The sequence below is a fragment of the Eptesicus fuscus genome, chromosome 1 (genome assembly GCF_027574615.1).
Source record: "Eptesicus fuscus isolate TK198812 chromosome 1, DD_ASM_mEF_20220401, whole genome shotgun sequence".
In the NCBI taxonomy this organism is placed as follows: Eukaryota; Metazoa; Chordata; class Mammalia; order Chiroptera; family Vespertilionidae; genus Eptesicus; species Eptesicus fuscus.
The window spans coordinates 417661-440963 of NC_072473.1; the positions used below are offsets into that span (position 1 = coordinate 417661).

At 54.0% G+C, this 23303-nt stretch overlaps 1 protein-coding gene across 1 annotated transcript; it reads right to left on the reverse strand.

The window, feature by feature from the left end:
- Nucleotides 1-626: 626 nt before the first annotated feature.
- CRLF2 (cytokine receptor like factor 2) lies at nt 627-23024 on the reverse strand. Its single transcript, XM_054720233.1, has 8 exons — nt 22958-23024; nt 18119-18221; nt 12413-12573; nt 11615-11748; nt 9235-9397; nt 7835-7940; nt 5209-5293; nt 627-995 (listed from the first exon to the last, which is right to left on the reverse strand). The coding sequence occupies exons 1-8, from the start codon at nt 23022-23024 to the stop codon at nt 714-716; spliced, it is 1101 nt and encodes a 366-aa protein (XP_054576208.1). The 3' UTR covers nt 627-713.
- Between the last annotated feature and the right edge of the window lie 279 nt (nt 23025-23303).

Sequence of the window (23303 nt, forward strand, 5' to 3'; positions counted from 1 at the left end):
CCTGCCGGCCTGATCGCCCCTAACTGCCCCCCCTGCCGGCCTGATCGCCCCTAACTTCCCTCTCTGCCAGCCTGATCGCCCCTAACTGCCCTCTCTGCCAGCCTGATCACCCCTAACCACTCCCATGCTGGCCTGATCGCCCCTAACTGCCCCTCCTGCCTGCCTGGTCGCCCCTAACTGCACCCCCCCCCCGCATGCCTGGTCACCCCTAACTACCCCTCCCCCACTGGCCTGGTCACCCCTCACTGCCCCTCTGCTGGCCTGGTCACCCCCAACTTCCCGCTCCCCCACCTTCCTGGTCGTTCCCAACTGCCCCACCCACTGGCCTGGTCACCCCTCACTGCCCCCCCCTGCCGGCCTGGTCGCCCCACGCAGCCTGCTGGTCTGTCGTTGCGTGAGGGCGTCCCGACCAATTTGCATATCACGCTTTTATTAGTACAGATTTTTTTTAAAAAACAACACCCTCCAATCGATCCTCTCCCGCCTTCCATGAATCCGCCTTCAAGCCCTTGCATAGAGATGCCTGTTGGGGGGGAAAATCCACTGGTTGGCCCCACGGGGCGGGGGGGGAGTCTCCAGGGACACCCCCAAATGTTGGCATGATTGCTTAGGGGCGCCCCCTTCCTGGGGGTGAGCGCCGCGTCGCCAAGGAGTTCCCCCCGAGTCTTTCATTCTCAACACAGACGAGACGCCGGCCTTTAATTCGCACCCCCTCAGAGCGTCACGTAAGAGTTGTCACTCATCGTAAACCTGAAGCCGCCGAGAGCAAGCACCTCGTCTCCTTGGGGGGGCCGGCCCGGGGCCCGGCCGGGCGCCCCCGCGGATTCCGTCTCCGCCGTCTGCAGGCACGGGGGTCCCGTCATCGTCTCGGTCCCAGGAGGCTCGGCCTCGACCTTGGCGAGCTGGACCTCCAAGCCCTCGATCAGGACGTCCTCCGGGTCCCGGTCGTCCACCTTCTGCAAGTGCGTGAGGTTCTGCGTGTCCTTAATCCACTCCTGCGGGGACAGCCCACGGCAACTCAAAGGCAAGAAAGCTGGGGCCCCCTCCGCCAAGGAGGCGATAAAAGGGTGAGGTACAGCCAGGCCGGCGTGGCTCAGTGGTTGAGCATCGGCCTGTGGACTGAAGGGTCCCGGGTTCGATTCCCGGCCAAGGGCACAGGCCCGGGTTGCAGGCTCGATCCCCAGTAGGGGGCGTGCAGGAGGCAGCTGATCCATGATTCTCTCTCCTCATGGATGTTTCTCTCTCTCTCTCTCTCTCTCTCTCTCCCCCTTTCTCTCTGAAATCCATAAAAATCCTATATAATAAAAGCCTAATATGCTAATTGTCTGGTCGCTCAGTGGGCTGTTCAACCAATCAAAGCGTCATATGCTAATGATATGCTAAGGCCGCTCAACTGCTCGCTATGACGCGCACTGACCACCAGGGGGCAGACAGTCGACTGGTCAACCACTCGCTATGACGTGCACTGACCACCAGGGGGCAGACGCTCCGACCGGTAGGTGAGCTTGCTGCTGGGGTCCGGCCGATCGGGACTGAGTGAGACGGGCCGGACACGCCCTGGAGCCCTCCCGCGGTCCCTCCCCGGCTGGCCCACCTCCCGCGTCCCTCCCCGGCCCCGATCGTGCACCGGTGGGGTCCCTCGGCCTGGCCTGCGCCCTCTCGCCATCCGGGACCCCTCGGGGGATGTCGGAGAGCCGGTTTCGGCCCGATCCCGCAGGCCAGGCTGAGGGACCCCACTGGGGCACGGATTCATGCACCGGGCCTCTAGTATATACACACTAGTATAGGGTGCAATGCTTTCTTACCACTTAGAATTTTTTAAAATAAAGGAAATAAAATGGGTGTGGCCTTTACATAAAGATACCAACACCAGGGCCATTCTCTCTTCAAGGGGATGGGAACCCGCCGCCCCCCAAATAGGACACTTGCCTGGAGGGTTATTTTGGGCTGAAAACAATTTAAAAAAGAGAAAAAAAAAGAGCAGCCCTGACAGGTGTGGCTCAGTGGATAGAGCGTCGGCCTGCGGACTGGAGGGTCCCGGGTTCGATTCCGGTCAAGGGCATGTACCTTGGTTGCAGGCACATCCCCAGTGGGGGGCGTGCAGGAGGCAGCTGATGGATGTTTCTCTCTCATCGATGTTTCTAGCTCTCTATCCCTCTCCCTTCCTCTCTGTAAAAAAATCAATAAAATATATTTTTAAAAAATAATAAAAATAAAACTAAAATAGCAAACACAGCAGCAGCATCCAGCCCTCCTTCTGCCACGAGTTTTTTGCAGAAAATTTCCATTCGCAAAGGCTCTCTCCTCTCCTTTCCATGTCCACCTCCAACCCACAAAGGACTTCCTGCTTTAAAATAGGATTTTATTGTGTGTTTTTTTTTAGAGAGAGAGGAAGGGAGAGGGAGAGAGGGAGATAGAAACATCCATGATGAGAGAGAAGCATGGATCAGCTGCCTCCTGCACGCCCCCTACTGGGGATGGAGCCCGCAACCCGGGCATGTGCCCTTGACTGGGAATCGAACCCAGGACCCTGCAGTCCGCAGGCCGACGCTCTATCCACAGAGACAAACCAACTAGGGCTCCTTTGTCTTTTTAATCTTTTTACTCTGTCTTTTGTCCCTTTAATTGACAGACCCCCGGCACAGAACCTAACAGTGTGCAGAAAAAAAATTTTTTTTCATCACCCTTCTGTTTCTTTTATCTGCCTCACACCTAAATCGTTTTGAAATTCACCTTTTGCTCCTGCCCGGCCGGCGTGGCTCAGTGGATGAGTGTCAATGTACGAACCAGGAGGTCAAGGTTCGATTCCCGGTCAAGGGCACACGCCTGGGTTGCAGGCTCGATCCCCAGTAGGGGGCGTGCAGGAGGCAGCCGACCCATGATTCTCTCTCCTCATGGATGTTTCTCTCTCTCCCTCCCTCTCCCTTCCTCTCTGAGATCAATAAAAAATATATTTTTAAAAAAAGGCCAATTACCACCTGGTGGGCGTGGCTCAGTGGCTGAGAATCAACCTATGACCCATGAGGTCAGGGTTCGATTCCTGCTCAGGGCACATGCCTGGGTTGGGGGTTCGATCCCCAGTAGGGGGCGTGCAGGAGGCAGCCGATCCATGATTCCCTCTCCTCATGGATGTTTCTCTCTCTCTCTCTCTCTCTCTCTCTCTCTCTCTCTCTCTCTCTCTCTCCTTTCCTCACTGAAATCAATAAAAAACATATTTTATTTTTAAAAGATAAGAAATTCATCTTTCTCCCTTTCATGATCTGAAGGGTACAAACCTCTTCCCAGAAATAAATACACACCCACCTCCTGACCCCCCCCCCCAAAAAAAATGTGTGAATGACAGTTTCTACGGAAACAGGGTCTCTGCAGATGGGATGGGGTGCAGGGTCGCAGACAAGGTCATCCGGGGTCAGGTGGGGGGCCCCCATCCAAGGTCATGGCCCTTGTCAGACACAGAAGCGGAGACGGATGGAGGCAGAGGCGGGAGGGACCCTCCCAGGAGCCTCCAGGGGTGGGAGGGGAGGGGGGGACCTGGGACCCCAGGACCTCAGACGCCTGGTCTCCAGGCCGGAGAGAGAGGGTGCCTGGGTGATGTTTGGAACCCCATGGAACCAGCCAATCTCTGACCACGTTAACCTTCCGGCTGACACCCACAGCGGCCTCTCCCCCTCTGCTGGGCCCCCCGGGGTGGGGCCTGGTCCCCTGGGCCTCACTGTCCACCAGCTGTGGGTCCCAGGCCCCCCCCCACCCCCACCTGCTCCCCCTAAGCAGGTCCCCGGTGAATGAAATGAAATGACAGCAGCCGTGGCTGGGAAACGGAAGTTTTGGGGTTTGGGCTCCGTCTGCAGGGGGAACGTGGGGGTGCATACAACTTCCTGAGCCGATCAGAGGGGACAGGAGGCCTTGTCTCTGGGGCCGATGGAGAGAGAGAGGCTGTTTGGGAGAGTCTTACAGCCTCTCTCTCTCTCTCTCTCTCTCTCTCTCTCTCTCTCTCTCCGAAAAGAATAAATCAAAACGGACAAGCGGCTGCTTTGAGACCAACGGAAGCTGGAGGGCACTTGAGGGGGTGCCTGGGTCTTTAAAAGGCGGCATGGAGCCCTGGCCGGTGTGGCTCAGTGGGTAGAGCGTCGGCCTGCAGACTGGAGGGTCCCGGGTTCGATTCCCGGTCAAGGCCACATGCCCAGGGTTGTGGGCTCCATCCCCAGTCGGGGGCGTGCGGGAGGCAGCCGATCCATGATCCTCTCTCATCATTTTTTTTTATTTATTATTATTGATTTCAGAGAGGAAGGGAGAGGGAGAGAGAGAGAAACATCCATGAGGAGAGAGAATCATGGACCGGCTGCCTCCTGCACGCCCCCGACTGGGGATCAAGCCTGCAACATGTGCCCTGATGGGGAATCGAACCCGGGACCCTTCAGTCCGCAGGCCGACGCTCTGCCCACTGAGCCACACCGGCCAGGGCTCTCTCTCTCATCGCTGATGTTTCTATCTCTCTCTCCCTCTCCCTTCCTCTCGGAAATCGATCAATCACTATATATCCTATACAATAGAGGCATAGTATGCTAATATTAGTCCCTCGACCAGGAGTCCGTCCGGGAGTTCGACCAGGGGGCGGGGCCGGCCGGGGCAAGGGAGGGAGGCCTGAGCCGGCAGCCGGCAGCCACTAGGGACCCTGCCAGTGCACGAATTTCATGCACCGGGCCTCTAGCATATATACACGGAGCGGCCAGACGATGACGATCTCTGAACGCATTGATCATCCGGCCGCTCCGGGTCTGTCCTATAGAATAAAAGGCTAATATGCAAATGGTCCCCTCGACCGGGAGTTCGACCAGCAGGCAGGCCGGCCGACCGCCCACGTCCCCTCCCCCTGGCCGGGCTGGCCGGACCCCACCCATGCACGGATTCATGCACCGGGCCTCTTATATATATATATATATACACACACACACTGAGTGGCCAGGTTATTATGCGTTCAGAGATCATCCTCATCTGGCCACTCCGTGTCTATGTATTTAAAATATAAAAATTAAAAATCAGGTTCACAGACTGTAGGAAAAAAGAAAAAAGAAATACACACAATCCACTCCCCACCCCCACCCCCCCAAAAAAAATTTCTTTTAAATAAAAATTAAAATGGTGCAGGAGGGAGATATAAGAGGGTGATGAAGCCTGCAGATTCAGCCGCCACGGGTAGGCGGCTCTCACCTGGAAATTCCCGTGGTGGGACTCGAACAGCCCGGGGAACGTGGCCTTGGGGTCCGGAACACGGGGCATCAGTAGCCGTTTCACTCTGGAGGGGACACGGACGAGCATGTGGTCAGATGGGGTGACTCCCCGGAACTGGGGGGGTGGGGAGGGCGGGGACACGTCCACGGGACACAGCCCCCCCCTGGAGGGCGGAGGGGGACTGTGGATTTCGACCTCAGAGGCTCAGAGCCCGCATGGAACTCTGTCCTCAGCCTCAAGGTCTGGGCCCCCCTGCCCCCCATCTTTATATGCCAAAGGCACCCCACGCTGAGCTTCCAGGGGACGCCCCACCAGCAGTGAGATGTGACCCCTAAGTAATAAAAGCCTCCGGTCGGCCGTTCAACCAATCACAGCGTCATATGCTAATGATATGCAAAGGCTGCTCAACTGCTCGCTATGACGTGCACTGACCACCAGGGGGCAGACAGTCGACTGGTTAACCAGTTGCTATGACGTGCACTGACCACCAGGGGGCAGACGCTCCGACCGGTAGGTGAGCTTGCTGCTGGGGTCCGGCTGATCGGGACTGAGCGAGACGGGCCGGACACGCCCTGGAGCCCTCCCGCGGTCCCTCCCCGGCTGGCCCACCTCCCGCGTCCCTCCCCGGCCCCGATCGTGCACCCGTGGGGTCCCTCGGCCTGGCCTGCACCCTCTCGCCATCTGGGACCCCTCGGGGGATGTCGGAGAGCCGGTTTCAGCCCGATTCAGCCCGATTCCATGGTCAGGGTGCGTGTAGGAGGCAACCAATCCATGTGTCTCTCTCACATCTCTCTCCCTCCCTCTCTCTCTCTCTCTCTCTCTCTCTCTCTCTCTCTCTCTCTCTCTCTGTCTCACTCGCTCTAAAAATCAATGGAAAAAATACCCTTGGGTGTGGATTAACCAAAAAAAAAAAAAAAAGCTTTGGTTCAGGTAGTGACAGGCAGGCAGCCCGAACCCATTGATTGTCTGGTTACAGTATCACCGCAAATATTGGTGATTGGAACATTGATTATTTTTAGCCGAATTCCATTGAGGGGATCTCTCTGCCCTCCCCCACCCCCTCCCTGAAAAGAAGGCGTCGATATTTCCTTTTTGCAAAGGAAGTTTCTGTCTGTCACGGGCGCCCCCCACTCCCTTATCAGGGGGTGGATCGTGCGTGTTATCACGGAGGTGACGTCAAGAGAATTCTACCCAGAAATCCTTTATCTACCGTTCACTTCCTCCCCACGTCTTCTTTCTTTTTTTTTTTTTTTTTTTGTTTTGTTATTTTTTTAATTGATTTCAGAGAGAAAGGAAGAGGGAGGGAGAGAGAGAGAGAGAAACATCCATGATGAGAGGGAATCATGGATCGGCTGCCTCCTGCACGCCCCCTACTGGGGATGGAGCCTGCAACCCTGGGCATGTGTCCTTGACCGGGAATCGAACCTGTGACCTCCTGGTTCCTAGGTTGATGCATACTGGATAGATGGATGAATGGATGATGGACAGATGGATAGCTAGACAGATAGATGTACATTGTGTGGATGGATGGATGGATGGATGGACGGACGGACGGACGGACGGATGGATGGATGGATGGACAGAAATGGGGTAGATCCCAATGTATATTATTAAAGGCCAGTGGCCATAACACCGTAATGCTGTAATGACCAAACGACTGGTCACCAGGAGGTGTATTGATGGGTCTCGTCGGCGCGGCGGGAGTCTGGTTCCTGCCCACGTGGTGGGTCTGGGGTCTCGCGCAATTTCACGCGCTGGGCCTCTAGTCTATAAATATACTGATTGATAATCGATGATTAATAAATGGATGGATGGATAGATAAATGGATGGATGGATGGGTGGATGGATGGATGGATGGATGGATGGATGAATGGATGGATGAGGATGGGTGGATGATGGATGGGTGGAGGGATGGATGGAAGAATGGATGGATGGATGGATGGATGGATGGATGGATGGATGGATGGATGGATAGATGGAGAGATATATGGATTGATGGCTGGATGGATGGATAGATATATGGATTGATGGATGGATGGATGGATGGATGGATGGATAGATGGATGGATGGATGAATGGATGGATGAATGGATGGATGGATGGATGGATGGATGGATGGATGGATGGAGGATGGATGGATGGATGGAGAGATAGATACATCATGGGTAGATGGATGAATGGGTGATGGTGGACAGATATTGGATAGATGGATGAAGGATGGATGGATGGATGGATGGATGGATGGATGGATGGATAGATGATGAATGGATGGATTGATGGATGGATGGATGGATGGATGGAGAGATGGATGGATGGATGAAGGATGGATGGATAGATGGATGGATGGATGGATGGATGGATAGATAAATGGATGGATGCATGCATGCATAGATGTATGTATGTGCCCTTTACCGGGAATCGAACCTGGGACCCTTCGGTCTGCAGGTCGATGCTCTATCCACTGAGACACACCAGCCAGGGCTGAAATCAATAGTTTTAAAATGGGACGAGCAGTGTAGAAATGGGACACTCCGCTAATTAATCGTATTGGACGGTTTTCCTCTTTTTACCCCACGTCTGCGTGTCTGAGAGGGCTGTCCTTACCTCTGTAGCTTCCACACACACAGGAGGAGGAGGAGCAGGGTCAGGAAGGCGGCCAGGCAGTAAATCGGCACGAATTTGGAGAAAGCCCGTTCCTCCTGGCACGAGTCTGAGGAGGAGCAGAATGAGATGCTGTGAGTTTTCGTCGGGAAAGTGCGTCCGTCCGTCTTGGTCTCGGCCGGGAGGGTCGTGGGAGGAGAGAAGGCGTCCTGGGACAGACACACGTCAGGGAGTGGGGGCCCCACACACTGCCATTGGGACCAGCATTTCCAGGGGGAGTGGAGAACATTGAACTTGCTTTTGGATATCACCCATTAGTCATCCATCCATCCATCCATCCATCCATCTACCCAACATGTATCTATCTCTCCATCCATCCATCATCCATTCATCCATCATCCATCCATCCATCCATCCATCCATCCATTCATCCATCCTCCATTCATCCATCCATCATCCATTCATCCATCCATCCAAAATCTCTCCATCAATCCATCCATCCATCCATCCATCCATCCATCCATCTATCATCTATTCATCCATCATCCATCCATCCAATATCTGTCCATCCATCCCTCCATCATCCATCATCCATTCATCCATCTATCCAATATCTCTCCATCCATCTATCATCCATTCATACATCCATCCATCATCCATCCATTCATCTATCCAATATCTCTCCATACATCCACCCATCATCCATCCATCCATCATCCATTCATCTATCCATCGTCCATTCATTCATCTACCCAACATGTATTTATCTCTCCATCCATCCATTCATCATCCATTCATCCTTCTATCCAATACCTGTCCATCCAGCCATCATCCATCCATCCTCATCCATCCATCCATCCATCCATCCACCCATACATCCATCTACCCAACAAGTATCTATCTGTCTATCTATCCATCCACCCATCCATCATCTATTCATCCATCCATTTATTAATCATCTATTATCAATCTCTATATTTATCATGTTATCTATCATCTACCTATCCATCCATCCATACATACATACATACATACATACATACATACATACATCTATGCATCCATCATTTATTTATCCATCCATCCATCGGTTTATTAATCATCTATTATCAATCTATATATTTATAGATTGGGATGGATCCCATTTCTGTCTATTCATCCATCCATCACCCATCCAACCATCCATCCATAAACACAATGTCCATCTATCAGTCTAGCTATCCATCTGTCCATCACACATTCATCCATCTATCCCATATGCATCAACCTATGAACCAGGAGATTACGGTTCGATTCCCAGTCAGGGAACATGCCTGGGTTGTGGGTTCGACCCCCAGTAGGGGGCGTGCAGGAGGCAGCCGGTTTGTAGTTCTCTCTCCTCATGGATGAATGAGCATTATTACCTCGTGGCTGCCCCCTCTGCTGGTGGGTCACCTCCGACCAGTCGCTAGGGTAGCTTGTGGAGCTGTAGATGAGCTCTATGGTGGTCGCTCTGGCTCGAAAGGAGTAGCATTTGTCAGCATCCAAGCCCTGGATGGTCACATTACAGGTCTTTTCTTTCTGGGACTGGAGGAAGGGAAGCAAACATGAAGGTCGGTGGCCTGACGTGTAGGTAGATGTGTAGATAAGTAGCTGATAGAAATAGAGGATAGATACATAAATGGATAGAGGATGGATGGATGGATGGATGGATGGATGGATGGATGGATGGATGGATGAATGGATAGATGAGTGAATGGATGGATGGATGGATGGATGGATGGATGGATGAGTAGATGGATAGATGGATGGATGGATGGATGGATGGATGGATGGATGGATGGATGGATGGATGGATGAGTGGATGGATGAATGGATGGATGAATGGATACATGGATGGATGGATGGATGGATGGATGGATGGATGGATGGATGGATGGATGGATACATGGATGGATGGATGGATGGATGGATGGATACATGGATGGATGGATGGATGGATGGATGGATGAGTATATGGATAGATGGATGGATGGATGGATGGATGGATGGATGGATGGATGGATGGATGGATGGATGGATGGATAGATGGATGCATGGACAGATATTGGATAGATGGATGGATGGATGGATGGATGGATGGATGGATGGATGGATGGATGGATGATGGAGGAGTTAATGGATGGATGGATGGATGGATGGATGGATGGATGGATGGATGAGTGGATGGATGGATGGATGGATGGATGGATGGATGGATGGATGGGTTGAAGGATGGATGGATGGATGGATGGATGGATGGATGGATGGATGGATGGATGGATACATGGATGGATGGATACATGGATGGATGGATGGATGGATGGATGGATGGATGAGTATATGGATGGATGAGTGGATGGTGGGTGGGTGGATGGATGGATAGATGGATGATGGAGGAGTTAATGGATGGATGGATGGATGGATGGAGTGGAGGGATGGATGGATGGATGGATGGATGGATGGATGGATGAGTGGGTAAGTATAAGGATGGATGGATGCATGGATGGATGGATGGATGGATGGATGGATGGATGGATGGATGGATGGATGGGTGGATGGATGAGTGGATGGATGCATGGATGGATGGATGGATGGATCGATGGATGGATGGATGGATGGATGGATGATAGATGAATGAATAAATAGGTACATGATAGATAGTATGATAAATACATAGATTGATAACAGATGATTAATAAATGGATGGATGGATAAGTATTTGATAGATGATATGATAAACATACAGATTGATAATAGATGATTGAAGGATGGATGGATGGATGGATGGATGATAGATAATATGATAAATATATACATGGACATTACATGACTAATGAATGGATGGGTAGATAGATGATGAGTAGATGGTAGGACTTCCTGTCTTCATTCTGGGAACAAAGCTTTCCTTCTCTCAGGCATTTGGAAATCTTGTGGGACTTTCTCTTTTTGCCCCAAAACAACAGGAAAACAAACAAACAAACAAACAAACAAACAAAGAGGAAAACCCATCCCAGTCAGTGGTTGAGCATCGACCCAGGAACCAGGAGGTCACCATTTGATTCCAGGTCAGAGCACCGATAATCCAAGAGCAATTCCTTTAAATAAATCTCAATACCTGTCTCTCTCTCTCTCTCTCTCTCTCTCTTCCTCTCTCTGTCATCCTCTTTCTTCTCCTTCTCTCTTCCTCCCTCTCCCTCCCTTTTCCTCTCCCTTTCCTCTCTTTACTATCTATCTATCTATCTATCTATCTATCTATCTATCTATCAATCATCTATCTATTATCTATCATCTATGTATCTATCATCTATCTTCTCTCTATTATCTATCTATCATCTATCTATATCTATCATCTATCTATTTATCATCTATCTATCTATCTATATATCTATCTATCTATCTATATCATCTATCATCTATCTATCTCTATCTATCTATCTATCTATCTATCTATCTATATCTGTCTATCTATCATCTATTTATCTATCATCTATCTATCTATTTATTATCTATCTATCTATTATCTATGTATCTGTCATTTATCTTCTCTCTATTATCTATCTACTTATAATATATATATATCATCTATCATCTATCTATCATCTATCTATCTATCTATCTATCTATCTATCTATCTATCTATCTATCTATCTATCTATCTATCTATCTATCTACCCATCTATCTCCATGTGTCTTCACAGTGATCATCTTGGGGATGTTCCGTGACAGAGGGCCCCCCAAGAAGACGCCCCCACCCCGACTCACCTGCCACTCTCTGTCCAAGCTGCTCTTGTACTGAATCTCGTACTGGAGTCCCCGGAAGGGCAGGTCGGGACACGCCACCGTCACGGCATCCTGACGCCACAGGACACGCAGACCCTTCGGCGCGTTGGGTTTCACTGAGGAGAGACCACACAGGAGGGATGGTCGTCTGCGCGAAGACGGGGCACCCCACGTCCCCACGGGGACCTCGGGGAGTGCACTCAGAATCCCCTTCTTCGGCCTGAGTCCACTCTTCCTTTATTTTTACTTTTTAGAAACATATTCTTATTGATCTCAGAGAAGAAGGGAGAGAGAGAGAGAGAGAGAGAGAAACATCCATGAGGAGAGAGAATCACGGACCGGCTGCCTCCTGCACGCCCCCTACTGGGGATCGAGCCCGCAACCCGGGCATGTGCCCTTGACTGGGGATCAAGCCAACCTTGACCTCCTGGTTCCTAGGTCAACACTCAACCCCTGAGCCACATGTCCGGGCTTGATCCCCAGTAGGGGGCGTGCAGGAGGCAGCCGATCCATGATTCTCTCTCATCATGGACGTTTCTCTCTCTCTCCCTCTCCCTTCCTCTTACAAAAAAAAAATCTACTTAAGGAAAACCAATGGGGTGGGGTTCGGGCACTGAGAGTGTCTCTCTCTCTCCTCGTGTTTGGAGGGAAAGACTGCAAAGCATCTTGGGAGCTTTCCCTCCCGCCGCAGCCTGCACAGCGCCCTCTGGTGTCCCTCTCGGCGTTGCATGCATTTTTCTGTCCCTGGTGCGTGTGGCCACGGAATGTTCTGGAACTTACAGTAAGAGCTGATCCACTGGCTCCAGGACACGAGCCGCTGGGTCCCATTCCAGATGGAAAAGTAGAGAATGGTGTCGCCCTCGGCCTCCAGGACACACCCAGCCCGGCGACCGCGTTGGAGGATGTAGTTGGAGCATTCACTGTCGTTCTTATGTTTAAATCTGTGGTTTGGAGAGAGAGAGAGAGAGAGAGAGAGAGAGAGAGAGAGAGAGAACCATTGAGCCATAGATCTTATTTGGAAATATTACTTATCCTATCTAATAAAGAGGAAATATGCTAATGGATCCTCACGCCATCGCAAAGATGGTGGCACCCACAGCCAATAAGGAGGGAATATGCTAATTGACTGCCCCGCCCTCAAAGATGGCGGCACCCACAGCCAATAAGGAGGGAATATGCTAATTGACCCTCACGCTGTCACAAAGATGGCAGCGCCCACAGCCAATAAGGAGGGAATATGCTAATTGACTGCCCCGCCCTCAAAGATGGCAGTGCCCACAGCCAATCAGGAGGGAATATGCTAATTGACTGCCCTGCCCTCAAAGATGGTGGTGCCCACAGCCAATAAGGAGGGAATATGCTAATTGACTGCCCCGCCCTCAAAGATGGTGGCGCCCACAGCCAATCAGGAGGGAATATGCTAATTGACTGCCCCGCCCTCAAAGATGGTGGCACCCACAGCCAATCAGGAGGGAATATGCTAATTGACTGCCCCGCCCTCAAAGATGGTGGCACCCACAGCCAATAAGGAGGGAATATGCTAATTGACTGCCCCGCCCTCAAAGATGGTGGCACCCACAGCCAATCAGGAGGGAATGTGCTAATTGACTGCCCCACCCTCAGAGATGGTGGTGCCCACAGCCAATAAGGAGGGAATATGCTAATTGATTGTCCCACCCTCAAAGATGGCAGCACCCACAGCCAATAAGGAGAGAATATGCTAATTGACTCCCCGCCCTCAAAGATGGCGGCGCCCACAGCCAATAAGGAGGGAATATGCTAATTGACTGCCCCGTCCTCAGATATGGCAGTGCTCACAGCCAATAAGGAGGGAGTATGCTAATTGACTCCCCGCCCTCAAAGATGGCGGCGCCCACAGCCAATCAGGAGGGAATATGCTAATGGACTGCCCCGCCCTCAGAGATGGCAGCGCCCACAGCCAATAAGGAGGGAATATGCTAATTGACTGCCCCGCCCTCAGAGATGGCACCGCCCACAGCCAATAAGGAGGGAATATGCTAATTGACTGCCCCGCCCTCAAAGATGGAGGTTCCCACAGCCAATAAGGAGGGAATATGCTAATGGACTGCCCCGCCCTCAAAGATGGCAGTGCCCACAGCCAATCAGGAGGGAATATGCTAATTGACTGCCCCGCCCTCAAAGATGGCGGCGCCCACAGCCAATCAGGAGGGAATATGCTAATTGACTGCCCCGCCCTCAAAGATGGCAGCGCCCTGCACGCCCCCTACTGGGGATCGATCCCACAACCCAGGCATGTGCCCTGGACCGGGAATCGAACCATGACCTCCTGGTTCCTACGTCAAGGTTCAACCACTGAGCCACACCAGCCAGGCAGATTTTTTTTAATATATATTTTTATTGATTTTTTTACAGAGAGGAAGGGAGAGGGACAGAGAGCCAGAAACATCAATGAGAGAGAACATTGATCAGCTGCCTCCTGCACGCCCCCCACTGGGGATGTGCCCGCAACCAAGGTCCATGCCCTTGACTGGATTCGAACCCGGGACCCTTCCGTCCAAAGGCCGATGCTCTATCCACTGAGCCACACCGGTCAGGGCAGTATTTTTTTATTTCATTCAGTGATTTATAATACCTTCCAATCATTAGTTATAGTCACACTCAACTTGTCTCCAATCCGATCATTGATAGGACCTCAAAAATAGCGTTAGCTCCTTTTGTAACAATATATAGAGATATTTTTATTGATTTCAGCGAGGACGGGGAGAGGGAGAGAGAGAGAGAAACATCCATGAACCTTCTGAGACCCCAACGTATACTTCATCCTTAAGACCTTAAACCCACTCTAGACGGCTTGGCTCAGTGGTTAGAGCGTCGGCCTGCAGACCGATCCCGGGTTCGATTCCCGGTCAGGGCGCATGCCCAGGTTGTGGGCTCCATCCCCAGTAGGGGGCATGCGGGAGGCAGCTGGTCCATGATTCTCTCTCCTCATGGATGTTTCTCTCTCTCTCTCTCTCTCTCTCTCTCTCTCTCTCTCTCTCTCTCCCTCCCTCTCCTTTCCTCTCTGAAATCTATAAACTAAAATGAAAATTATGCAAATCAATGGTAAAATATGCTTGAGTGAGGATTTTAAAGAAGAAGGAAGGAGGAGGAGGAGGAGGAGGAGGAGGAGGAGGAGGAGGAGGAGGAGGAGGAGGAGAAATAAGACCTTAAACCCAAGCCGTGACTAGATAAAAATTTACCCCCATAAAGCGTGGAACAGAGTGTAGAATCTCAGAGGGAAGGTGGGAGTGGGTGGGAGATTATTACCTAAAGGCCTTGTAAGCATAACCCATGGACAATAGTGGAGTGAGGGCCTGGGTGGGGATTAGGGGTGGGGGCGGGCTGGAGAGGGCCAATGGAAGGGAAAAAGGGGGGGGGTATGTGTCATCCTTTCAACAATAAAGATTTACACAGAAAATCCTACATGATAAAGAGGTGATATGCAAATTGACCCTCACGCCCTTGCACAAGATGTATGCCCCCAAGTGGTCAAAGATGGCTGCTACAAGATGGCAGGCAGGGGAGGGCAGTTAGGGGTGACCAGGCCTGCAGGGGAGGGCAGTTGGGAGGGACCAGGCCTGCAGGGGAGGGCAGTGGGGGGGAACCAGGCCTGCAGGGGAGGGCAGTTGGGGGCGACCAGGCCTGCAGGGGAGGGCAGTTAGGGGGGACCAGGCCTGCAGGGGAAGGCAGTTGGGAGGGACCAGGCCTGCAGGGGAGGGCAGTTGGGAGGGACCAGGCCTGCAGGGGAGGGCAGTTTGGGGGGACCAGGCCTGCAGGGGAAGGCAGTTGGGAGGGACCAGGCCTGCAGGGGAAGGCAGTTGGGAGGGACCAGGCCTGCAGGGGAGGGCAGTTAGGGGTGACCAGGCCTGCAGGGGAGGGCAGTTAGGGGTGACCAGGCCTGCAGGGGAGGGCAGTTAGGGGGGACCAGGCCTGAAGGGGAAGGCAGTTGGGAGGGACCAGGCCTGCAGGGGAGGGCAGTTAGGGGTGACCAGGCCTGCAGGGGAGGGCAGTTGGGGGAGACCAGGCCTGCAGGGGAGGGCAGTTCGGAGTGACCAGGCCTGCAGGGGAGGGCAGTTGGGAGGGACCAGGCCTGCAGGGGAGGGCAGTTAGGGGGGACCAGGCCTGCAGGGGAGGGCAGTTGGGGGGGACCAGGCCAGCAGGGGAAGGCAGTTAGGGGTACCAGGCCTGCAGGGGAGGGCAATTCGGAGTGACCAGGCCTGCAGGGGAGGGCAGTTGGGAGGGACCAGGCCTGCAGGGGAGGGCAGTTAGGGGGGGCCAGGCCTGCAGGAGAGGGCAGTTGGGGGGGACCAGGCCTGCAGGGGAGGGCAGTTAGGGGTGATTAGGCCTGCAGGGGAGGGCAGTTAGGAGTGACCAGGCCTGCAGGGGAGGGAAGTTGTGAGGGACCAGGCCTGCAGGGGATGGCAATTAGGGGGGACCAGGCCTGCAAGGGAGGGAGGGCAGTTAGGGGTGACCAGGCCTGCAGGGGAGGGCAGTTAGGGGTGACCAGGCTGGCAGGGGAGGGCAGTTTGGGGTGACCAGGCCTGCAGGGGATGGCAGTTGGGGGGAACCCGGCCTACAGGGGAGGGCAGTTAGGGGGGACCAGGCCTGCAGGGGAGGGCAGTTGTGGGCGACTAGGCCTGCAGGTGAGGGAAGTTGGGGGTGACCAGGGAGGGCAGTTGGGGGTTACCAGGCCTGCAGGGGAGGACAGTTAGGGGTGATCAGGCTGGCAGGGGAGCAGTTAGGCATCGATCAGGCTGGCAGGGGAGTGGTTAGGGGCAATCAGGCTGGCAGGGGAGTGGTTAGGGGCAATCAGGCAGGCAGGCAGGTGAGCGGTTGGGAGCCAGCCGTCCCGGATTGTGAGAGGGACGTCCCCCGAGGGGGTCCCAGATTGGAGAGGGTGCAGGCTGGCCTGGCGGACACCCCCACCCACCCCCCAGTGCACGAATTTCGTGCACCGGGCCCCCAGTAATACATAAAACAATGTTGGCCCCGTAAGACAGGAACCAACTGATGCCTGAAAAACTCAAATGACTCATCTCTGTCCCCACGGGGAGAGTTCAGGACCTTATTATGGCCCTCCCCCACCCCCACCCCCACCCCCACCCCCCTGTGAGTCTTGTGTGTTCGACATCGATTCATCTTCACGCCGCCCTCCTGCGTACGCCGCCCCCTTAATCTCACGGGCTATCAAACCACCGAGGGCGGACCACGCGGCACACGCCCCTGTTCACAGAACTGATAATCAATTCGTCGGAAAAGAGAAGAGAGGGAGAAAAAAAAAAAACCCTAAAAAACGGTCCCTCCTGCACGTCGCTCGTGTGTGTGTGTGTGTGTGTGTGTGTGTGTGGAAGGCAAGGTCCATACGGCGATAAGGCAAAGGCAGACCCCAGCTGGTGTGGCTCAGTGGGTAGAGCGTCGGCCTGGGGACGGAAGGGTCCCGGGTTCGATTCCCGGTCAAGGGCACAGGCCCGGGTTGCGGGCTCGATCCCCAGGAGGGGGCGTGCAGGAGGCAGCCGATCCGTGATTCTCTCTCTCCTCATGGATGTTTCTCTCTCTCTCTCACCCTCACCCTTCCTCTCTGAAATCAATAAAAATATATAAAACGAGAGGCCTGATGCACGAAATCCGTGCAAGAGTAGGCCTTCCTTCCCCCAGCTGCCGGCACCGGCTTCCCTCCGGCACCCGGGACCCGGGCTTTCCTCGCAGCCCTGGCTTCATCCGGAAGGTCGTCCGGAAGGATGTCTGGAAGGACGTCCGGTCTAATGCGCTTTTATTATGATAGATATCCCATAGAATAAAAGCCTACTATGCGAAGTGTCCGGTCGGCCGGTCGGCCGTTCAACCAATCAAAGTGTCATATGCTAATGATATGCTAAGGCCGCTCAACCGCTCGCTATGATGTGCACTGACCACCAGGGGGCAGACGCTCCGACCGGTAGGTGAGCTTGCTGCTGGGGTCCGGCCGATCGGGACTGAGCGAGACGGGCAGGACATGCCCTGGAGCCCTCCCGCGGTCCCTCCCCGGCTGGCCCACCTCCCGCGTCCCTCCCCGGCCCCGATCGTGCACCGGTGGGGTCCCTCGGCCTGGCCTGCACCCCCTCACAATCCAGGACCCCTCGGGGGATGTCAGAGAGCCGGTTTCGGCCCGATCCCACAGGCCTCTGATATACATACATTTTAAAAAGAGAGCCCTAACCGGTGTGGCTCATGGATAGAGCATCGGCCTGCGGACTGAAGGGTCCCGGGTTCGATTCCCGGTCAAGGGCATGTACCTTGGTTGCGGGCACATCCCCAGTGGGGGGCATGCAGGAAGCGGCTGATGGATGTTTCTCTCTCATGATGTTTCTAGCTCTCTCTCCCTCTCCCTTCCTCTCTGTAAAAATTCAATAATTTATATTTTTTTTAAAAAATAAAGAGAGAGAGATTTTAACCCGGGCACGGTTTTTCCTTCCCCGGGACACTTACCTGTAGAGAAAAGTCAGGTTCGTCCCCGAGGGCTGGTTTGCGTCCCACGTCACCTGCACGGTTTCGTAATTAAAGTTGACGATCTGGTATTCGAACGCGACCCCTGGGTCGAAACAGGCAGAGGCAGTAGACCGTGAGGTGATGTGGGACAGAGTTTGAGGTTTATAAAGTGACTAGAGGCCCGGTGCACGAAATTCATGCACGGGGTGGGGGGGGGTCCCCTCAGCCCGGCCTGCACCCTCTCCGATCCGGGACCCCTCGGGGGATGTCCGACTGATGGCTTAGGCTCAGGGTTCGGGCCTACACCGGCAGTCGGACATCCCTCTCACAATCCGGGACCGCTGGCTCCTAACTGCTCACCTGCCGGCCTGCCTGATCGCCCCTAACTGCCTCCCCCCACCAGTCTCATCACCCCTAACTGCCTCCCTGTTGGCCTGGTCGCCCCTAACTGCCCTCCCCGCCAGGCCTGGTTGCCCCCAACTGCCCTTCCCTGCAGGCCTGGTCACCCCCAACTGCCCTCCCCTGCAGGCCTGGTCACGCCCAACTGCCCTCCCCTGAAGGCCTGGTCCCCACCAACTGCCCTCCCCTGCAGGCCTGGTCCCCCGCAACTGCCCTCCCCTGCAGGCCTGGTTGCCCCCAACTGCCCTCCCCTGCAGGCCTGGTCACCCCCAACTGCCCTCCCTTGCAGGCCTGATCACCCCAACTGCCCTCCCCTGCAGGCCTGGTCCCTCCCAACTGCCCGCCCCTGCAGGCTTGGTCCCCCCCAACTGCCCTCCCCTGCAGGCCTGGTCCCCCCTCAACTGCCCTCCCCTGCAGGCCTGGTTGCCCCCAACTGCCCTCCCCTGCAGGCCTGGTCCCCTCAACTGCCCTCCCCTGCAGGCCTGGTTGCCCCCAACTGCCCTCCCCTGCAGGCCTGGTCACCCCCACTGCCCTCCCCTGCAGGCCTGGTCCCTCCCAACTGCCCTCCCCTGCAGGCCTGGTCGCTCCCAACTGCCCTCCCCTGTAGACCTGGGTCCCCCCCCAACTGCCCTCCCCTGCAGGCCTGGTCGCTCCCAACTGCCCTCCCCTGTAGACCTGGGTCCCCCCCCAACTGCCCTTCCCTGCAGGCCTGGTCGCCCCTAACTGCCCTCCCCTGCAGGCCTGGTCACCCCTAACTGCCCTCCCCTGCCGGCCTGGTCGCCCCACGCAGCCTGCTATTCGGTCGTTATTATTTCTGTGACGCGTCCCAGATATTTGCATTTTCCTCTGTTGTTATTATACATGTCAGCACTCTTGTCCTCAAAATGATACAGTGGCCCAGCCGGTGTGGCTCAGTGGGTTGAGCGCCGACCTATGAACCAGGAGGTCAGGGTTCGATTCCCGGTCAAGGGCACAGGCCCGGGTTATAAGCTCGATCCCCAGCGGGGGGCGTGCAGGAGGCAGCCGGTCCATGGTTCTCTCTCCTCATGGATGTTTCTCTCTCTCTCTCCCTCTCCCTTATTCTCTGAAATCCATCAATAAGAAGAAAGGATAATGTAACTAATGGACACAGGTCTCCAAGGATCAGGGCAGATGAAGCCTCGCCAGAAATAGGAATATCCGTCCCCTGGGCCGTCTAAGGCCCCAGAAATCATAGGGTCTGGCCACGTCTTGGCATTAGGGGTGAGTTCCTTCCGTGTTTGACCAAACATAACAGGCTAACTTTATTTTTTTAATCATTTATCTATTGATTTTCTAAAATATATTTTTATGGATTGCAGAGAGGAAGGGAGAGGGGGAGAGAGAGAGAAAGAAACATCCATGAGGAGAGAGAATCATGGACCGGCTGCCTCCTGCACGCCCCCTACTGGGGATCGAGGGTACGACCCCGGGCCTGTGCCCTTGACCGGGAATCGAACCCGGGACCCCCTGGTTTATCGGTTGACGCTCAACCGCTGAGCCACGCCAGGTGGGGCTAGCAGGCTGATTTTTTTAAAAAATAAATATTTTATTGATTTTTAAAAAAATATATTTTATTGCCAAAACCGGTGTGGCTCAATGGATAGAGCGTCGGCGTGCGGACTGAAGGGTCCGGGGTTCGATTCCGGTCAAGGGCATGTACCTGGGTTGCGGGCACATCCCCAGTGGGGGGCGTGCAGGAGGCAGCTGATGGATGTTTCTCTCTCATCGATGTTCCTGACTCTCTATCCCTCTCTCTTCCTCTCTGTAAAACAATCAATAAAATATATTTAAAAATATATATATATGTTTTTTATTGATTTTTTTTTTTTTTTTACAGAGAGGAAGGGAGAGGGATAGAGAGATAGAAACATCCATCAGCTGCCTCCTGCACGCCCCCCACTGGGGATGTGCCTGCAACCAAGGTCCATGCCCTTGACCGGAATTGAACCCGGGACCCTTCCGTCCGCAGGCTGACGCTCTATCCACTGAGCCACACCAGTCAGGGCACTAGCAGGCTAATTTTTGCTTTTTTTTTTTTTATTTGTCTCTTTTTTATTTCTTTTTTTAATCAGGCTAATGGGTAAGTGGATGCTATGAATACCCCAATGGCCTCGAGCAGGAAGAATGGGTCCCACCCCTCGGGTGACTTAGAGGCACGGGTGTGACAGGAGGCGTCACCCCGGGGAAGAGGGGGGGAGAGGGAAATATTCATCAGAAGCGTCAGCATCAGGAAACAGGAAAAATAAAAATTAAAAAAAAGGAAGACATGTCCACCTCTTCGAAGGGTAGAGAGAAGGAGACATCCGCCCGGATTCTGCACCTCAGCACCCACGCCCCCCCCCATGCCCCCCACGCGTGGTTTTTCTGTGGCTTTTTTTTTTGTGTGTGTTTTTTTTCGTGGAAAGTAAATCTCCAAGTAACTTTTTTTTTTTTTCTCTTTTTAAATCCTCCCCTGAGGATACTTTTTCCATTTTATTTTTTTTTTTTTTGAGAGAATGTGAGGGAAGGAGAGAGAGAGAGAGACAGAGAGAGAGAGAGAGAGAGAGAGAGGAACATTGATGTGGGAGAGACACATGGATGGGTTGACTTCCCCGCCCCACCCCCACCAGCTCCAACCGGGTCCCAGGGATTGAACCCGCAACCCGGGTACGTGCCCTTGACCCCGGAGTCGAACCCGGGACCCTCCAGTCCCCGGGCCCGATGCTCTAACCACTGAGCTAACCAGCCATGGCTCTTTAAATATATATATATATATAATGTTTTCCGCTCAGTGGGTAGAGTGTCGGCCTGTGGACTGAAGGGTCCCGGGTTCGATTCCCGGTCAAGGGCACAGGCCCAGGTTGCGGGTTCGATCCCCAGTAGGGGGCGTGCAGGAGGCAGCCGATCCGTGATTCTCTCTCCTCATGGATGTTTCTCTCTCTCCCTCTCCTCTCCCTTCCTCTTTGAAACCAATAAAAATATATATATTTTTTAAATATACTTTTTCCATTAATTTATCTTAGAGAGAGTGGAGAGGAGGGGGGACAGAGAAACATGAGAGAGAGAGAGAGATTAGCTGCCTCCCACAAAAGCCTCTAATGATCCTACAACCTTATCCCTTGACCAGGAATCGAACCCGGGATCCTTCCATCCACGGGAATTAATAAAAATATATTTTTTAAAAATACAGTTTTTCCATTTATTTATTTTAGAGAGAGTAGAGAGGAGGGGGAGGGAGAGAAACATCCATGAGAGAGAGAGACACATCGCTTGACCGGGAATCGAACCCTCCACCCCTCCCTTCCTTCTCTGAAATCAATTAAAAAATATATATTTTTAAATACACTTTTTCCATTGATTTATCTCAGAGAGAAACATCCATGAAAAGAGAGGGAGCAAGAGAGAGAGAGATGCATTGCTTGATCGGGAGCCGAACCTGCGACCCCTCCATCCACGGAAATCAATAAAAATATATATATTTTTTAAAAAATGCACTTTTTCCGTTGATTTATCTTAGAGAGAAACATCCACGAAAAGACACACGCATTGCTTGACCGGGAATCGAACCTGCGATCCTTCCATCCACGGAAATTAATAAAAATATTATTTTTTTAAAAAAATACACTTTTCCCATTGATTTATCTCAGAGAGAAACATCCATGAAAAGAGAGAGCCATGGAAATTAATAAAAAATGTATATTTTTTAAAAATGCACTTTTTCCCATTGATTTATCTCAGAGAGAAACATCCATGAAAAGAGAAAGATCGGGAGTCGAACCCGCGACCCCTCCATCCCCATTGCGCGCGCCCTCCCCATTGCGCGCGAGACCCCTCCATCCCCATTGCGCGCGAGACCCCTCCATCCCCATTGCGCGCGAGACCCCTCCATCCCCATTGCGCGCGCCCTCCCCATTGCGCGCGCCCTCCCCATTGCGCGCGAGACCCCTCCATCCCCATTGCGCGCGCCCTCCCCATTGCGCGCGACACCCCTCCCTCCCCATTGCGCGCGCCCTACCCATTGCGCGCGAGACCCCTCCATCCCCATTGCGCGCGCCCTCCCCATTGCGCGCGCCCTCCCCATTGCGCGCGAGACCCCCTCCATCCCCATTGCGCGCGCCCTCCCCATTGCGCGCGAGACCCCTCCATCCCCATTGCGCGCGCCCTACCCATTGCGCGCGAGACCCCTCCATCCCCATTGCGCGCGCCCTCCCCATTGCGCGCGCCCTCCCCATTGCGCGCGAGACCCCTCCATCCCCATTGCGCGCGCCCTCCCCATTGCGCGCGCCCTCCCCATTGCGCCCCCGCCTCCCGCAGCCACCCCCCCCTGCAAATTTCCTGCAGAAAAGGGTGATTTGTCCCAAGAGACCTTAAAAAAAAAGGGGGGGGGATGTTTCAAACGAAGGGGGTTTTGGCCACAAGGAACCCCAAGTCCGTCCTTACCGGCTCCCAGGAGGTGTCCCAGGACCAGCACCGCCGCGGGCGCCCAGGGCCGGAGCGCACGGGTCATGCTGGGGCCCCGGAGGGAGGGAGGGAGGGAGGGAAGGAGGGGGACGGTGGTGCCTCCTCCGTGCGCCCCGAAACCTCTCTCTGCGTTCCGGAGTCATCGGCGCGGGGCACCCCGCTTTTTAAAGGGCAGGGGGAGCCCGTGGGGAAGTGAGTACAGGAAACAGGGTCACGGAGCGTGACTGACAGCTGAGGGCGCTCCCGGCGGAGCAGCCGGACCTGTGGGCGCGGACCGCGGGGGGGCGGGGCCTGGGTGGTGGGGGGGGCGGGACCGGGGGCGGGA